This window comes from Lacerta agilis, chromosome 16 (genome assembly GCF_009819535.1).
Source record: "Lacerta agilis isolate rLacAgi1 chromosome 16, rLacAgi1.pri, whole genome shotgun sequence".
Lineage (NCBI taxonomy): Eukaryota > Metazoa > Chordata > Lepidosauria > Squamata > Lacertidae > Lacerta > Lacerta agilis.
In genome coordinates, this window is record NC_046327.1 from 37,995,988 (window position 1) to 38,014,513 (window position 18,526).

Consider the following 18,526-nt stretch of genomic DNA (forward strand, 5'->3'; position numbering starts at 1 on the left):
CTAAAATGGAACTATTGCTACATCCTTTCCCATAGCCCCAGAGCTTCCGTTTAACTTACAGTACTTGCATTGCAGGGTGGGGTGCTGTTCTTTAAGATACAGTGGTACCTCGGGTTAAGTACTTAATTCGTTCCGGAGGTCCATTCTTAACCTGAAGCACCACTTTAGCTAATGGGACCTGCTGCTGCTGCTGCGTCGCCAGAGCACGATTTCTGTTCGTAAGCAGAGTACTTAACCTGAAATATACTTAACCCAAGGTACCACTGTACTTGATTTGACTCTGGGATCTCTTGCTGCAGGTCTCTAGAATAGTTAGCAAAGTGCTTTATAATTTTCTTTCCCTTCTAAAAGCCAAGGGAGTAAGCACCCATTTTACCGAAAACAGCAGTAAGAATAACTGGCCTTGATAAACAATGAAGCTTAAACAGGCAGCAATCCTGCACGTGCACACAGGAAGAGGTCCCACGGAATGAAGATGGGCTCCTGAGTAAGTCTGCTTGGCCATGCACTGTAAGCTATTAAGCCCCAAGTGTCTCTTGCTGAGAGCCCTGGACAAACTTGTGGCTTCTCTCCTCTCAACCCTATCATTCCTTGCACCATAGACTTCAGGAATAAAGGTTGAATTCCCCCCCCCCCAAAAAAAAATACACATGGAGGCTTTCATATTTCTTTCTGCCAATATTTTTTTTGCAAAATAAAGTCTGCTCTGTCTACATGCATAGGAAGTCCTACAAATAAATTGATTGTAGGCTGTCCCCGGCACCTGCAGTGCCCCCCCCTCCCATCCCCAACTGAAATTAAGGCTAGCTGCAGACCTAAAGGTTTGACATAGACCCTGGATTGGCTCCAGTAGAAAGCTTTTTTGCAGTCTAATTCTTGGGGAGGGACTGATCTGCCCTGGAGATTGAAGCTGGGGAGCAAATGTTAAAATTTGCCTCTGAAAACCCACAACTGTTTCTCCTGGTTGTAATAGGCTCTCAGAGTTCATGGTCTCTCTGCCAGTGCAAGGCTATTTTGTGGTCCAGGCAAGACTACTTGCACCCACCCAAAAAAACTGCTAACTTCAATTTTCAAAATCAGGTGTCTTGTGTGAAAGGGAACCTTAAGATAAGACAACAGGAACATTAATTCAGGAGCTTATGATATGAGGAGAAGTACTCCTTGTGACAGACTTTTGAAGTCTTTGAGGTATTGCTATAAGTTCACAGCACATATTCAGCATCTAGTCCCACCCCCTGCAATGCAGGAATCTCAACTAGATCATACATAACGGGGCCATCCAAGATCTAACCTCTGCTTAAAAGAAGAATCCAGCACCTCCCAAGGGAATCCATTCCACTGTTAAACAGCTTTTACCACCCAAAAGTTATTCCTGGTGCTTACAGTGGTACCTCGGGTTAAGTACGCTTCAGGTTACAAACTCCGCTAACCCAGAAATAACGCTTCAAGTTAAGAACAGAAATTGTGCTCTGGCGGTGCAGCGGCAGCAGGAGGTCCCATTAGCTAAAGTGGTGCTTCAGGTTAAGAACAGTTTCAGGTTAAGAACGGACCTCCGGAATGAATTAAGTACTTAACCCGAGGTACCACTGTAGTTGGAATATCGTTTCTTGTAACTTGAATCCATTGGTTCAAGTCATTTCTCCAGAGCAAGATAAAACAAGCTTGCTCCATCTTCCATGTGAAAGCCCTTGAGATATTGGAAATTGGCTATCATATCTCCTCTTTTCCAGACTAAACATACCCAGCTCCTTCAACCATTCCTCATAAGGCTTGGTTTCCAGACTTGATCATCTTGGTTGCCCTCCTCTGCACACATTCCAGCTTGTCAATATCCTCCTTAAATTGTGGTGCCCAAAACTGCACACAGGATTCCCCTGGACACTAGACTTGGATACAGCCTAGAATAGCATTAGCTTTTTTGCTGTTGCATCACTTGACTCAGTGTGTATCTGAAGAAGTGTGCATGCATACGAAAGCTCATACCAAGAACAAACTTAGTTGGTCTCTAAGGTGCTACTGGAAAGAATTTTTTTATTTTGTTTTGACTATGCCAGACCAACACAGCTACCCACCTGTAACTGACTCATGTTCAGTTTGTGGTCCACTAAGACTCCTAGATCCTTTTGACATGTAGGCCCACTTCAGGCAAGCCAGGTGTCCCTCATATTATATTGGTTCAGCTGCTTATTCCTGAGTAATTATAGAACCTTACATTTGTGATTACTGAAGCTCATTTTATTAGTTCTTTGTTTCCATTGGTTTTTCCAGTCTCATTTGTTCTGTCTCAAAGTCCGGTAGTCCTTCGAGCTCCTTTGCAACTTCAGTAGCCTTCTGCTCGCCCTGGCCGAGGTCTCTGCGCAAACCTGCTGCCTGCCTGGCTCAAGCGGGGGAGAAACGTGCGCGGGAGCAGCGCCTGGCGGAAAGGCCGCGCTCGGGCTTGGGAGGTGGGATGGGGTTTCCTCGCCGGCTGCCTGGGTCTCGCCCCCAGGTCGCTCCTCCAGACCTGCCCCTGTCCCTGAATGGGGCGACGTTGCGCTGGCCCCTTGGGCCTGGAGTCGTCGAGGGGGGCGAGGGACGGAGTGTGGGCGCGGCGGCCGCGAGCGCGAGATCCAGTTTCCCTCGCCGCCTGGGCGCTCCGCGGGCGCGCGCAGGCGGAGGCAGGGGCGGACCGGCCAACCGGCCGGCCGGGAAGCAAGCGGCGCGCTGCGGGACCCGGAATTCGCCGCTCGCGCTTGTCTCCTCCGGCGCGGATGGCGGCCGCTGGGCCACGCGGCCTCCGGGCCGGGGAGGTGGCGGGAGCCGGAGAGCTGCCCGCGCCCCGGCCGGGGCGGAGAGGGCTCGGCGGCGTGACCTGGCAGCGGGACACCGCGGGCAACTGGATCCGGCGCCTGGAAGCAGCAGGTGAGGGGCGGCGGAAAGCCTGGGCTGGTGGCGCCGGGGACCTTGAGCCGCGCCGGGGCGAGAGAGAGCAGCTCCGCCGCCCGACTTGGTGGCGAAACGAACCCGCAGCGTCCGCACGGAAGCTGCGCATCCTGAGCCCATTGAAGTTCGTGGGACTTCCTTGGGGGGAAATGGAAAAACTCATTTAGCAGAAGTGAAAGTAGGATGGGCCTGTTCCTTTTATTTGAAACTATCTTCAACTTTCCTGGGAGGAACAAGCCGCAATCACCCCTCTCCAGATCTGTTAGTTGGTGATTGCTAAAGACACTTTTTTTTTAATGTTTCTGGTGTGCGCTGCTGAAATAGGAAATGAAAGAACAAGCATGTCCTTCCTTTCTGGCTATTCAAAAAGACACCACAATTGAGAGATTGGTGGGTGAAAGGACAGAGGATTAATCACCTTAAAATATTGAATTGAATTGACAAGCCCTAATCTAAAACCAACGTGGCTGAAGGTTGGGAAAGGAATTTGAGGATGGGGCAAAGTTACCCTAATCCTGCCTCACACCATTTCTTCTCCAACTCCTGTGCACTGACCCCCATTTCCTCTCCCTCAATAGGATTTCACATGGGATCCAGTGATCTCTGGTGAGTGCCCCTTGAGCAGGTGGAGGAATCATGCCCCTTTCCAGAAGGAGTTGCAGCCAGCCTCCCCCTCCAACCGCGAGGTATTAATCCTCTTCTTCTCTGCTCCTTCCAGCTGCTGCACGTTCAGAAACCACACCCAAGGGTGCTGAGGGCCAGCCTGCCACCTCTTCACGGGCCACAAGCCCTGCCAAAGGCCCTCGGAACCAGCAGCAGCTGCATCGAGAGTTATTGTTCACCCATCGCAAGTATGGCTAGAAGCTCCCGGCCTGCTATCGCTCTTTCGTGTTTCTTGAGTGTCTTTCCAGTGGGTCTGTGCTAGTTGCTGGGCAGAACAACCCACACCTCTGGGTTCTTTCAGCTTTATTCCAATCCCTCTTAAGGCCTTTCCAGGTGACTGTGTTTCTTTCTTGCAACATTAAATGTACAGCTTGTTGAGAGGAAGCCAGAGATCCTTTATCAAGGAAATCCATTTTCCAGCACTTCAAATGCAGTATCTTGTTGCTCAGAAAATTGCTCTCTCCTCCCCTTCCCTGCCTCCACTGCTGCTGGTCTGCCTATTGCAATGGTGTGGTTTTTATTGCCATCTGGACGCACTTTGTGGAGGTGTCGGGTGCACCTGTGGCTGTTAGTGATGGGCAACACCAGTGCCTCCCCCACTCCCGTTTCTCTATGCCATTTCATGACTTTAAAAATAAATAAAAGTAAATTTGGACAGCATTCTGCAAGCAGAGTTATACACGTACAATAAGACTTTCCTAGTTTATTCTGGGCTGAAGTGCTGGCCTTTGTTATGAGTAATATTTCCTATGTATCAGTAAACCTGTGAGAAAAAGTATCATGAAGCTTCACAACTCTCACCCTAGTTTATCTGTCCGTGAGAGAAATGTGTGAGGTATTAACTCAAATAATGATACTTCACCTCCTTGCCTAATGTGAAACTACTGTAACAGTTTGTGCATATTCATGTTTCCCATTTTGAGAGAAACATAAAAAATTGTATTTTTCTAGGAATGAGGAGAGTGTACCCAATTTTGGGCTTGCAGCTCATGGGGTAATGGCCGTAACAAAGTGTTAGTCCATTCCAAGCAAATTTGCATATTTATTATTTATTTAGGTGACAGCTTCTCTCCCACCATGTAAAGTTAAAGGAGAAGTGGTGGGTGGTTTATTGTAGCAATAAACAATATCCAAGTGGACTTTATTTAAATAATGTTGGAGGTGTAACACCCTAGAAGCAGGCTGTTTTCTTTATGTGACAGAATTGGGTGGTGGGGTGGGAACAGACTCAAACCATAAGTGCTAGAGGGCCTTAGTATGATGGACCATAGTCCTCAGTTTTTCCAAATATTTACCCACTTTTTGAGGGTCCTCTTGAGCTGCTCAGTAACACAGCAGAACAGGTTCCACTCAAGCATGTTGGTAGAGCATGAGACTTTAAATCTCAGGGTTGTGGGTTCGAGCTCCACATTGGGCAAAAGATTCCTGCATTCCAAGGGGCTGGACTAGATGAGCCCCAGGGTCCCTTCCAACTCTACAATTTTAGGATTCTAATGCCAGCGAAAACTATTTTACTCCATCTAGCAATTAATGGATGGCTGCATGGAATGTAAAAAGGGCTGATTCCCCCACATATTATTTTAGGGTATCTGGATTTAAAAATAAAATAAAAATACTAGCTTAAAAGGAAAATCCTATACCAGTCTGCCCAGAAGTTAAGCCCCATTGAGTTCAAAGGGGCTATTCTCTCTGATAAGTGTGTATAGAATTGCAGCCTGACTCAGTAACCAAAGAATTATGGAGAGTCTAATGTTTATTTTCCCTGCTATCTTACTGATGCTCAAATGCACATCCATTACTAGGTTCTGGTTCTTCTATTTGCTTTTACATTTCTGCCTTTTTCTTTGTGTAAGTAATTCTGGTAGGATGGGAAGAAGTTTAGCAGAGGCAAGAATCAACAGCATTGCGGAAATATTTGTTAGTTGTTACCCTGTGTGTGAATAGTGTAAATATGAGTAAATAATTATATACATACGTCTACATAATTCCTCTCACATTCTCTCATGATTGTGTTTATGTGAGAGAACTAAGTGGAAATGGACACAGAGAAAATATTGTGTCTACACACAGAGAGACATTTTAACCCCTGCACCACCGTCCCTGATAATGATGCCAGCATTTGGCCTCGCTCTGAATGCTCTGCCCCACTCTTGCTGCAGAATTCATGCCCACTGCCAAGCTGGAGATAACCGTGACACTATTCTCTTCCACCCACCTACCTGAATGATCGCCATCCTTCTGCTCAGGATTCTCTTTGTAACCTGATTCGCATCCCCAGCCCGTGAGGCTGGCAGGTGTCACCTTTCCTTCCTCTGCCGGCCTCCAGCCAAGCCCAGCTTCACCCGGGAGCTGCATTTCCTGGCCACGCTCCCTGGCCTACTTCTGGGGCCAGGACAGGGCAGCTTTGCATGTGTCTGCAGCCGGGGTGGGGCGAGGGGAGCAAAGCCCACCACTCCCCTCAAGCCAACTCTGATAATGGGGAAATTGCTCCTCAAAGCGATTGGGGGCAGGCAGTGAGGGAGATGGACGAATCGGTCAATTTCTGGTCTTGCATTTTTCTAACCTTACGTTCAGTTAGCCACATGTCTTCAGAAATTTTCAAGTAAAATAAAACAAAATAAATCCCCATGAAATTTCTTCAACATTTTAGTGTGAATTTATCCTAATAAACAACTTTTATATTCAATTTTGCCTGATGTACACGTTACGCCTCTGACCCCAATAGCACTCCTCCATGCAGAGGACCTGTTGCTTGCTTGCTCTTCCACTTGCTTTGAGCACAGCTGAAGAAACCTTTTTGATATCTTTAACCTCTCTTGCAAGCCTGAACTCATTCTGAGGTTTGTCCTGCCTGTCCTTCTCCCTGCAGCCGCCTTTGTGGTTTCCCCTTTCTTCCCTTCTTAAACCTCAGCTCACCTCTAAGCTCCTTAAGCAGTCCCACAGGTTTCTTTGGGTGCCTCTCACTTTTCTTTATTGTTAAGACTTATCTGCCGTTATGTCTTCAATATTTCACCTTTAAGAAACTCCCATTTTTGAAATCAGCCTTCTTAAAGTCCAGAGCATAGTTGGACAGGCACTCTGGACTTTAAAAAGGGTGCTTTTAATAAATTTAAGGAGCTACTGGGTGAGATCCCATGGTCAGAAAGGCTTAAAGAGAAGAGTCCAAGTTGGATATTTAGTATATTTAGGTTGCAGTAGTGCTCACATGATAGTGTTTATTTCTAAGAATTCCAACACACCATATTTCCCCAAAATCTCTGTGTGTGTGTACTGAAGGGCAAACTCAAATCTACTTGCTCACCTATAATGAGATGCCTTGTTGCCTGTGGCTACCGGGCAAGGGTTTAAGCACAAAAATCACACTATCCTTTGGACTTTCAAAGAAACCTGGAAATTGTAGTTTCATTGAGACAGAAGCCCAATATCAATGCCTAAGCAGCTGAAAATCTAAAATCCTTGTTCCTCTCTACCTTTAGGCAAAGGGAGCTGGGCTGCTTCTGAAGGTGTTGTGTACTCACACCGTTAAAAATGGGAGAACAGTCAGTTTGTAAATAAAATACTATAGTTTTACCATGCCAAACTGTTGCTGCTTTGGCTTTCCCACCAGAACTGTGTGGGTTACACTTGTATTTTGTAATTTACTGAGTTGCCCAGAGTAATGCAACAACTCCAGGCCAATGTTGTGGAGAGTAGATTAGGAATATTAACACAAAACCCTGTGTTAGCTTTACAGGGATCCTTAAGACGGCTGAAGTTGTCTTACACGCTTCTAAATCAGTAGCACTGGCTTAAGCCCTGAATTTGTTACTTGGCTCAGTGAAGGCAAAGCAGGTTGGCAGGTGGTTGTCACAGACATTAGGGAATGAGCTGCTGAGGGTGGGAAGGGGCAATTTACTGCTGTATTGTTTTGATTTCCCTCCTCTCAGAGGCCTGAGCCTTCGGTCTAAGCCAGAGCTGCTGCAGGTGCTGGAGCACCGGAACCGGCGCCGGGATGGGGTGGAAAGTGGCGTGGAGCAGTCGTCCCTTGAGCAAGAGCTGCTGCGCTGGCAGCAAAGGCGGGAACAGGTAACACCCAGCGAGCGTGACTGTGGCTGTCTTGATGTGGCTCCCTGCGTCTCCTGAAAAGCCACTTGCCAGCAGCTGCCATGGTGTGTGTCTTCTCTATGGTTCACTCGGAAGCACCTCAGAGAAACAGTTTTTTTGTTTGTTTTGTCTACAGAACCAGCAACAGGAAGAAACAGGTGATACGGTGGGGAATCAACCAGAGTTCATCCAGGTCCGGGAAAACCTACGAAGGACACACTATCCACGAGATCCCCCTTCTCTGTGTGCAGCCCCTTCCCAAATATCCAGCCCCTTCCTGCGCTCTCATCTCACCAATAGGCAGCCCTTCAGGATCTCAGCCACACGCTCATCTGTGGTCCCCAAGCCTCCAGCCCCACAGCTTCAGGGTTCCCTAAAGGGCTCTAGTCTCTCCTCAGCTCCCCTTGCCAATACATGAGCTTCCTGCCTCCCACCACACTTGTCACTAATATGACCAGGCACATTATGGCTCCCTTCTGCTCTAGAGCTGGAGAGGCAACACCACAGCAGCCTTTGTCCTAAATGGATGGGCCTATACTGCACCCAAGAGCTGGAATAACCTCAAAGGGAAAGGGATTGCTCTGATCAGGATCCCACTTCTCCACCCCACTTATCAGTCAGAAAATAAAAGCCCTCTTAAACAGAAAGTCTCACTTCTTGTTGCCTGCAGTTTTAGAGAGTGACCTGCTACCTGATCTGAGGGAAGGGGGGAATAAGCAGCAGCAGTGACAATGGAAAAGGCAAATTAGTGATTGTCCACATAGAGATAAAAATGAAAGACACAATCTTTAAAAAAAAAAAACACCCATCATGGGGTTTATTGGATATTTCATGTTTGCACACCTTTTTAAAGAAAAAGCTATTGATAAGCTACATTTATCCCCTCATTTCTCTTTCCCGCTCGTGTGAAATAGCCACCCATGCCCGATTAATAAAGCACAAGTTACAAAAATAGCAGATTAAAAATACTCCAGATTAAGCTAGCTGAAGTTTGACAAGGGAGGTGGGGAGCTGCCATGATTTGGGGAGGTTGAAAGGATACCTCCATCTTTCAGCCCCTCTATACTACCCTCCACTTGGTGGTTACAAACAAGAAGGCACTTAGTGACAGCCCTACAGAGATATCCCAGGCTCTTTTTGAGGAAACAGCCTCAGTGTACAATGTGTCCCTGTAGCTGAGGCCTCACTGCTGAAGAAACTTCACAAAAGGGTTGTCGTCAGCACCGCCCTGAAGGACAAAGTAGATGAAGGCCAAGAAGCCAGCCAGCAACACAAAGAAGAAGAGCTGGGGCCACAGGGGCAGGTAACGTTTTGTCCCTGTGGCCCCTTCTGCTGCTTGGGCCTGGCGCTCGGGATGGATGGCACGGCGTGGCTCCACCCCCAGAGTGGACAAGCCAGGTGATTTCCGGTAGAAGATGCTTTGGTAGGAACTGCTGTCCCTGAAAAGGCAATTGCAGAGTAGAGAGAGATCATTCCTGCCACCTTCCACTAGGGCCTAGCATGAGCCCCACCCACCCTGCATCCTTTATAAATTAAAGTCTCCCTAATGGTACCCACCACATACGTCAACTTTCCAAAGGGCAATGGCCACCACCCCATGTCTGCCAATGACCCCTCTCTCTTGCACATTTGCAAGTGGCTGGCAATTCTAGCCACAAGACTGGGCATGTCTCCTTTCTGCTCCTTCTACACATCTGCCCTTCCTTGTACCCAGCCAGAGGGGGAGCCTTCTATAGCGAATGCAAGAGGCCACCCCAGGGCTAGGTTGAACTGGAAAGCATTAGCAAGTGCTGTTCTTCCTAGCTGTGGCATTGGCAAAACAGACAAGAGTGTTTCAGCAAACCATTGTGCAATGACAGATTTGGGCAACTGTCAAAATCGAAACTTCCTTATCACTAATTAATATGAGGCACTATCCATGGATTAAGTCTCAGTGAAATTAAGAAGTGCTTCAGGGCACAGTAATGCTATTCCCCAGCTCCAGTTTGTTTCAGTGGAGCTCATACAAGAGAACACCCTAGAGAATTGTTCTGCAAAGGCCCTTCCTGCTGAGAACTGGTGTGGCACAGTGGCTCTATCACCTGGGCAATGAATCTAGAAATCCCTCGTTCTAATCTCATGTCTGCCACAAAGCAAGCCTTTTTCCCTTCTCCCCACCCATCCCCTGTGATATGGCCACAATCATTCTGGCTACAGAGCTGTTGTAAGGGCTACAGAAGAAATTTATGTGCAAAATGTTTTGAAACTCCGGAAAGCACCATACAGATGCTAAACTTCTATTAGCATTATATAACTAGTTCTCAGTCGCTCCAGAAGACAGGATTAGAACCAATGGGTAGAAATGGAAAGCAAGCAGATTTTGGTCTAAACATCAAGAGAAAATTCCTAATGGAAAGTGCTGTTTAACCATGGAATGGGGTACACCAAAAGCCAGTGGCCTTTCCTTCACTGGAGGTGGCCAGGGGCTAGTTGGCCACCTGTCAGCAATGGCTGTAGTTGCTTCTGGCATTGCAGATCCTGCACTGAGCCCGGGATTAGGCTGAATGGCCTTCAAGATCCCTCCCAACTCTCATGCTGATGACGACAATTACAGGGCTCAGCATCCACTGCCTGAGGTGGCAGGCTCACCTTTAGGCACTTGGTAGCACTACATTTAGCCAGTCCTGTGACCACCCCTAGTTTTATGTCTAGAGCCAATTTAGGTTCCAGAACCCCTTAGTAGCCTGAGAATAAGCCTGAGCCCTAAACCTTTAGGAAAGCCACCTCCTGGCTAGAAGGTGGTGCCAGCCCCAGGAAGGGGGGGGGGAATCTTGAGACTGAGCATCCATCCAGCATGGGCCACGTCTGCCTCAGCAAGGGGCCAAGCAACTCGCTCCACTACCAGCTCTGCCAGGAATATTGTTACCTGCAGATGCCTCAGCTTTATCCCTGCTTACCTCACAGATGGGACATCCTTTTGGCTAGAATTGTAGGGATACGGCTCTGCAATCTGAAAAGATAGACAGGTGCCCATCAGCACAGGGCAGCTATGAAGGGACCCTTCCCTGGGTGAGTTGGGTGTAAGCCCAGCATGGGTAGCTTCCTCGTTCTTGCCACAAAGGTGAGGAACAACCTACTGGTTTGCGGGCACTCGGTGCCTCTGGACGTGCCCCACTGGTCAACGATGACACGTAACTCTGGTAGGAAGATGTGGACGCCTCAGAAGAATTGGCATCCCAGTCTGGAGGGGGTAAAAGAAGACAACAAAGCCATTAGATGGAATAGGGAACAGTAGGGATGGGGAAGGGCTGGCCCAGGGCGTCTCCCCAGCCAATAGTGCAACAGCATTTTTCCAGGGGGGGGGGTTGTGATAGCCACACCCCAGCTCTCTGAGTGCTGTGCTACCTGGGGAAGGGAGACCAGGTCACAACAGAGAATGTACCCCCTCTGCTTGCACCCACCCTTCTCCCATTTGAGGTTCTTGTTGCCACCAGATAAGAGATTATTTGCCAGGCTGCCCCTTATCAAACAGTCTCCTTAAGTTCCCTGGGGTCTCTCTGTTGCATCCTTAGGAAGTGGAAGTTATTGCTATAGGCATCAAGGTGTTTACATTAAGCTGAGACCACACGGGCTTATGAAACCAGAGATAAATTTACTAAAATGGAGATATATTGAATTTAGAATGTGCAAATATCACCAAGAAAGAAATGCAATGCCCCCAAATTAGAGAAACTAAAAATATTCCCTTTGGAGCAAACCCAAACCCTCTATCCCTAACCTATTCAGACCCTAAAACTCACCAGGCTCTCAGGAGAATCCCTATTTATGGGTTGCAGCCTTTTCTCTTGCGTTGCCTGTATCCCCAGCAATCCCATTTCTTCTTCCCAAAGAGGCCTTTGCTCCTTCCTACCAGGCTCAGCAAACTTTTGTATATCATGTGTGACCTCCCTGATTTGAACACCCTCCTGGTTCCATCTGTTTTTAGAAGCTCCCCATTTTAATCACAGACCCTTCCCTTTACATGTTTCAGAACTCTGGTATTTTCAAATCTCCAACCCTCAAATGAGCAATGTGCAGTTCATCACATCAGCAGTGACAGATCCCTTTTTCTTGATGTTTAGGGCCTGAGAAGCAAAAGTATACACTCCCATATGATACACAGACAGTTCAGGACAGTAAAGCTCAATTCCTTAACAGGTGTATCACAGCCAGGAAGGATTAACCCTCCCTATGTGCTGCAACCTGCCATTTGGTCAAACTCCATGCAGCAATTAGGCTTGGAAAAAGATCTTCAAGTGGAGGACAGCCGGATTCAAGATTAATTGCTGCAATGAAGGTGGGGAATCTTCAAAGAGATTTCTGTGATCTTCATGGGAACTGCAGCTGGAAAGGGAAGCAGCAGTCTTCCCTGCCAGCAATTAAAAACCTTTAAAAAAAATCAAGCCTAATTGCTGGGGAGTGTCAGGTGCTGGTTGCACCCACTTTTGCATTGGCCTTCACCACCACTAGCAGGCGGTTAGGGAATGTGGCCTGCAGCCTGAAAAAGCCGCCCCCCCCCCCTTCCCAAGCTGGAGTGTAGTGCTAAGTATAGTATCAGCTGATGGACTGAGTTCAAGCCCACTAGGTGATGTAGCCTTCTGGTAAAAGTGGATCCTGGGTCTCTGAAAAAGTTGGAGACTACTGGTGTAGCCAAGCCCTGCAGAAAGTGAGCCCCATAGCACTGGCAAAGCCACTTCCCAAGCACCCAACCATTATGGGATATTTGGGAAGTGCTGTGCTCCTCTCCCCACTGCCCGTCTGTTTAGTCATCCAATGGCAAATGCTCTTAACTGACTGACAGCTGGGTTGTCCCACCCACCTGTCATGGTTGGTGTGTGGGAGAAGGGGGCAGATAAGGATCTGGCCTGACAGGGCCAAGAGGGTTCCCCATTCCTATGCTTCAGCTCTGATTCTACATGGACCCAAACTTTCTCTCGCCCCCATTCTTTCCTACCTTCAGTTGCGTATGTGGAGCGTCCTTCATGGCGAGGCAAACGGTACTTTTCACTCAGGTAGGATCTGGTGGGACTGGGACCTAGGGAAGGACAGGGTAGGGGAAGATATTTAACAAAAGGGTTTTCCTCTCCTATTAGACTTCATGGTTTTGTTAAAAATGAGATTTCTAGGCCTAGTGGCTGTTGGGAAATGTTAATGGGGAGAGTTGAAGACAGGAAGCAACACAGCTGAACAGAATAGGCTTCAGCACACTGTATTTCTGCACTTACATTATATGGATTGTAGATTAATCTGTTTGAGGTGCAGAATATTGATTTTGACAGGGCATGCCTCCCTTGTCATAGCTAACTCTGATACCAAGACAGTCGGAACACTGCAAAATCAAAACTGCTCACCTAAATTCACCGATACTTAGTTGCACTTTGTCCCACCAACAAATCATTGGGTCAAGAGATCCTAGACTAGCTTAAAGTTAATTTTAATAGGATTTCACTTTGTTAAACCGCTTTGAGAGGCTTTTTTTTACAATCAAGTAGTATATAAATTTTATGAAATGAAATAAATGGCTAATCTTCGTCTACATATGAGCCCCTTGTTTTCAGAATGAGATACTGAAGCCAAGCTGAGAAAATATAAACCGCTTGGCTTATCAATTTTAATGACTGTATTTTCAAAAAGCAAGACTTGAATGTGGAGAACAGTGGAACCCCATACCTTCATTTATATACTCGGAATAGTATTCCTTGGAACTTGGAGAGTCATACTTTTCTGTTACGGAAGTCCTTGTAGAGCCAAGAGCTGGGAGGGGCAAAATGAATTGGAGAGAGTTTGGTTTGGTAGCAGCAGTTGTCCTTTGTTCCCCAAAAGTACTAGAAAACTGACAACACACCCAGGCTAAGCTGCCCTGCGCTTATCTCCTCTTAGAGATGCCCCTCTTAGTGATGATATTCCAACCTGACAAAGCTACCCTTTTTGCTCCCCATATCTCTCCTAGATTGATGCTCAAATGGTCCCTTAATTATCAGTTATCAGTTATATTCCTTCCTACAAACTGGCTTTCTGTTTTACTGGGAATTCAGGAGTTATTTCTTAAAAGTCTCACCTTCTCGCCCATAGCTGAGGTTTGGCCTGCTCTGAGGACTCACAAAGGTCTCTCGGATGTAGCTTTCGCTGATGGATGGCTCTACGTGTGTAAAAACACATGGGAAGGATGGGCATTAAGACACGTGTTTGACAGGGGTACCTGTCCCTGTTTTTCCCCAATTATTCTCACCTGTGGACAGTGATCCTTTTCCAGGTGAAGGACGGTGTGTCCGCTCAGTCTCGTATTCATAGACTTTCTTTTCATAAAGTTTCCGGGTTGATCCTGAAGGATAGAATCCAAGCTGGAGGTTAACTCCTGGATGACAAAGGTTTACTGCTCCCGCATTTGTCCTTTGTGGCTGATTTTCTCAGTCCCCTTGAAAGCACGGGCTGCTGATTATTGATTTCTAAAAGGAGGACACGGTGAATTCTCCCCATCGTATGCTCCATTCCTTCAGACACCTCTCTCTCAAACCTAGCCATACTCAGAATTAAGAGCTGGACAGGATGATGTGTGACAGGAAGGGTCCATCTTCCCTTCTGCTATGTAGAAGGCGGGCTTTTGGGTGGCATCAGTGTTATTTTTCTAGAAAAAAAGGTGTTGGAACCTTGTTCTCTGATAATGGCAATGGCGCCCACCTGAGAGGTGCTGCAACTGAGGTTCCAGCTGAAAAAAAGCCCTGGGTGGCCTGATCCAAAAGAAGAGTGGGCTACTGCATCATTATAAATTCAGTGTACAAGAGGGAATTTCAGTATGTAAAGCTCATCATGCAAGTCACACCTTCTGAAAACCCCTCCCCTTGTTGGCATCTATCTCAAGAGACAATGGAGTGTGCCTAAAAGGGGGGTGGGGTGAAGACAATGTGTGTGTTAGCAGCAAACCTGGGGTGCAAACCTGCCCAGTCCAAAGGAAAGCAGAACAATATGTTTGGCACTAGCTTGACTGCAGGAGTTGCCGGAAGGAGGAGTACAAGGTGCCGTCCAACCGTCTTAGGGACTCTACTCCAGATTGGTTTAGGATTTACTCTTTAGCCTTTTCTTCTCCTGAAGATATCCCGCAAGGCAGCGGAGGTTTAAGATCAGAGATTTCCTTCTCCTAGATGAGCTACTTTCCCAGGTGGACCAGCCCTGGCATTTGTCCCTCATTTCCCACAACAGCACATGCAGAATCTACCTTCTTGACCATCGGACCCCTTATTGGTCTTGTCTGCTCAATCCAATTCTCTTTTACATCTGTCCACTCTAACAGATTCCCCCCTTTACACTTTGTATGTAAGCTGTAGGCCTGGCTTACTGAGCTTTCCCTTTCTAAGCTCCAATTGCAAATCTATTTCATTCCCCTGAGAGAGACAGGTGTAGTGCTAGAGTCCATACCAACAAGAGGCCCATGTGGGATGCTGTATTTCTTCAAACGGGCGATAAGCTCTTTATCTGTCAAACCTTCATACTTCTCCATGGTGCTACCTAGAAAACACAGAATGGGGTTGGGGGAGCATGAAGGAAGACAGTTACATACAGTACTCCTCATGCCATGATTTTAAGAGGAAATAAATAGATATAAATATATTTTTAAAACCTGAAAAATCTCACAGACTACACCAGCAATTAAAACAATTGACCTTGAAACAAAATGCGAGCTGGTAACAAATGAGATTGTGACAGGTTACACACAAAGAACCATTTCATAACTGGGGGTGATTTCACCACAGTTAAGTGGGCAAAACAAAGTCAGACACTCACAAAACCAACTATATAAGAATGAACTAAGGCAGGAAAACAAAAATAGTCTGCAATCATAAACACAGTTCACAGAGAATTAACTTCCATGGAACTCAATGGGACTTAATTTTTCATTGTTTAAAGGTAAAGGGACCCCTGACCATTAGGTCCAGTCGTGTCTGACTCTGGGGTTGCGGCGCCCATCTCGCTTTATTGGCCGAGGGAGCCAGCGTACAGCTTCCAGGTCATGTGGCCAGCATGACAAAGCCGCTTCTGGCGAACCAGAGCAGCGCACGGAAACGCCGTTTACCTTCCGGCCGGAGCGGTACCTATTTATCTACTTGCATTTTGACGTGCTTTCGAACTGCTAGGTGGGCAGGAGCAGTGACTTCTGATCGGCAAGCCCTAGGCCCTGTGGTTTAACCCACAGCGCCACCTGTGTCCCTACTTTCATTGTTTTCCAATAAGTTACCGGTAAGTGCTTTTTTCCTCCACTGTCCCAGGAGAGGTGGGACAGGGCCCAAAGGCAGCATTGCCTCAGCAAGAGCTCTTAACACTTACAAGTGATTGATTGCTAATGGGCTGAGCAGGGCAGGGCAATGTGATTTGGAGCAAAAGCAGTTTATTGACCTTGCAAATAAACATAGTTGTCAAAAGTCTATAGAAAGGGCATGTAATTTCCCAACTACTCACCAGGTGGTGAGAAAGGGGACTCCTGCTCTTGTAGAATTGGCCGCAGATAGAATACATTTAAGGCACATCCAGATGGCTTTAATAACTGAATATGTGACTTTCAATTATTATTTTTCTAAAAAAAACACTGACCTGGGAAAATATCCAGATTTAGATTTCACACACACACACACACACGTGTACATATACAAACACCCACACACATTTTTAAGCCCTGCTAATTTTAAATGCTATAGAAACATATAAAAACATTTCCCCCCCTAAATGTTTCTGCAAAAATTAAAAGTATGTGGAAGTGGATGCCAGATTCGATTCTCCTGTTTGCCTGGTACTGGATGGGTGGATGTGTCACCTGGCCCCTTGTCCATCTCTCCAGGCAGAAAAGGAGACCTATGCCCCATAAGCCTATTTCCACCTGGCCACCTGGGTGTTTGATTTTATACATAATTGTGGAAATTTTACAAATACTAAAAGTTACTTTAAAAAATTACTAAAAGTAGTCTAGATTGCCCTATCAATCCAGACTACATAAATTTGAAGCAGAATGAGCTACATGCAGGCAATATTCTTAACTCTTCCCAACTGCACATGTTCGCCCTGTATTGAAAGGCGCCACGGAATGGGGGAAGCAGTTCAGCAGGAAGAGGCTGGAGGCGGGCAGGTGCCAGGTGCCAGGTGTTTCTCAAGAATGGCAGCAAGGCAAAGCTGGGGGACGCGAAGGCGAGGCGCCCGCAGCTCTGCGCCGCCAAAGGGCCTGGGAACTTGGGTATCGCTGGCGGGGCTCCAGTCCCGAGCAGTGCCCGGAGCCCAAGGCCGAGGGGGGAGCGGCAAGCGACCGCGGCCAAGTTTCCCAAAGTCAAGGCCGCGGGGCCGCGGGGCTGAGACGGGCAAACCGACGGCGAAACGGCCTCGGGCGACGCAGCTCGGGAGCAGGCGGGCGGCGGCCGCAACGCCCCGCTCCGTAGCAAGGAGCACTCGGAGCAGGGAAAGAGCGCAGCACCCGCCGCGGCACACGTGCTCCATCCCGGGCGGCTCGGCTTGCCCGGCGCAGCCCGAAAGGCAGCGAGCGACCGAGAGGCCCCGCTTGGCCTTGGCGCTGCCAATCCTTCACCCCTAGACTCTCTCGCGCTCCCTCCGACGGGTCCCGGCTGCTCTGGCCCCCGGCCGCGGCTCGGTCTCGGTGTCCCTCGCTCTCCGCGCTTCGCCCGCAGCGCTCCCGCCTGGCGACAGGCAGCGGGGAGCGAGCCTCCTCGGGAGAAAGGCCTCGCCTGCCCGCCCGGGCAGCCGCGGAACCCGGCTACGGAAGGCCGAAGGGCGCTTGGCGGGTGGGGAGCGGCGAGGGGGGACCCGCCGGAGGGAAAGACGGCGCTGGGAGGTCAGCGGCAGAAGGCGAGGAAGGAGAAGCGGGGAAGCCGCGCCCTACCTGCTGCTGCTGCTGCTGCTGCTGCTACGAGCGCGCTGGGCTCGGCACCATCGCCAAGTGACTCAGGCGGGATCTCGCCTCGACGCGCCCCCGCCTCGTCGTCCTGCTCCTCGGACCCCGCCCGGCTCCGGGGCGGGCCTCCTTCGCGCGCCCTTTCACTTGGGCTGCTTTCCAGCCTGCCTTATGGGCTCCGCGAGCTCGCGCAGCAGCATTGCAGCTGTCGGCCAAACAAAGGGGAGGCAGGCCCGCCCGCCCGCCCGCCGCCTCCCGGCCCTCGCCGCCCTCCACGGCGGGCCCTTTCCTCAGGAGCTGAACCCGCCGCCGCGCCCCGGCTAAGTAGGACAGGCGGGGAGCCCGAGCTTGTATGCAGTGGGGCGCACGAAGCCGGGCGTCCCGGGGATCTTGAAATGGGGAGGCAGGCTGGGGAGTCTCTCTTTGCCTTGGCATAGGCGGGCAGCAGCGCCTGGCAAACCGGGTGGCAAGCTGGACTCCGGCCTGATTCAGTGCAGCGCAGTTTGGGGGAGAAGGGGAGACAAGCCGCCTCATCATACAGCCGTACGTCTGGCAACGAAAATCCACCTCTTTACTTTATAGCTATTAAAATTTTGTATTGAATAATCGGTTACTTCCCTTGCCAGACAAACCTAGAAATATATATTTGCCATTCGTTGAAGCATCTTGTTATGCCTCCTATTGGAGCGGTTTGAAATAAAAATAGCATTTTAGGCAAAATATTCATTTCTATAACCAAAATTCTGCCCATTAGAGAGAGTTTCATTCTTCCCCATAACTCAATATTTTTTCTTATATCTTTCCATGTCATGATTATTATCTTGAAATATATTGGAGTTTCTCGCTGTTAACCATATTTCCAGATACTTCACCTTTTTCTCAGTTGTCAGCCCCCTGGCCATCGGCCAATCTTTTTTTGCCTGTGCATCCATATTTTTCACTAAAAACCATAGT

General features: G+C 48.4%; 2 protein-coding genes across 2 annotated transcripts; one reads left to right on the forward strand and one right to left on the reverse strand.

The window, feature by feature from the left end:
- Positions 1 to 2,519: 2,519 nt before the first annotated feature.
- LOC117061198 lies at positions 2,520 to 8,237 on the forward strand. Its single transcript, XM_033173887.1, has 4 exons — positions 2,520 to 2,901; positions 3,641 to 3,773; positions 7,512 to 7,650; positions 7,805 to 8,237. The coding sequence occupies exons 1-4, from the start codon at positions 2,520 to 2,522 to the stop codon at positions 8,084 to 8,086; spliced, it is 936 nt and encodes a 311-aa protein (XP_033029778.1). The 3' UTR covers positions 8,087 to 8,237.
- A 221-nt stretch (positions 8,238 to 8,458) lies between these two features.
- On the reverse strand, positions 8,459 to 18,474 carry EMD (emerin). Its single transcript, XM_033173888.1, has 10 exons — positions 18,440 to 18,474; positions 17,561 to 17,736; positions 15,100 to 15,189; positions 13,916 to 14,008; positions 13,745 to 13,825; positions 13,357 to 13,440; positions 12,641 to 12,721; positions 10,785 to 10,888; positions 10,605 to 10,657; positions 8,459 to 9,107 (listed from the first exon to the last, which is right to left on the reverse strand). The coding sequence occupies exons 1-10, from the start codon at positions 18,472 to 18,474 to the stop codon at positions 8,852 to 8,854; spliced, it is 1,053 nt and encodes a 350-aa protein (XP_033029779.1). The 3' UTR covers positions 8,459 to 8,851.
- Positions 18,475 to 18,526: the final 52 nt, after the last annotated feature.

Excerpts from the sequence above, each read along its gene's own strand:
- LOC117061198 (XM_033173887.1), top strand. The coding sequence starts at position 2,520 with ATGGGGCGACGTTGCGCTGGCCCCTTGGGCCTGGAGTCGTCGAGGGGG. Across the intron at positions 3,774-7,511 it reads TTATTGTTCACCCATCGCAA|AGGCCTGAGCCTTCGGTCTA; the intron begins GTATGGCTAGAA and ends CCCTCCTCTCAG. Across the intron at positions 7,651-7,804 it reads GGCAGCAAAGGCGGGAACAG|AACCAGCAACAGGAAGAAAC; the intron begins GTAACACCCAGC and ends TTTTGTCTACAG.
- EMD (XM_033173888.1), bottom strand. The coding sequence starts at position 18,474 with ATGGCCAGGGGGCTGACAACTGAGAAAAAGGTGAA. Across the intron at positions 17,737-18,439 it reads ACAACTGAGAAAAAGGTGAA|GCTGGAAAGCAGCCCAAGTG; the intron begins GTATCTGGAAAT and ends CCCATAAGGCAG. Across the intron at positions 10,658-10,784 it reads CACCGAGTGCCCGCAAACCA|ATTGCAGAGCCGTATCCCTA; the intron begins GTAGGTTGTTCC and ends CTATCTTTTCAG.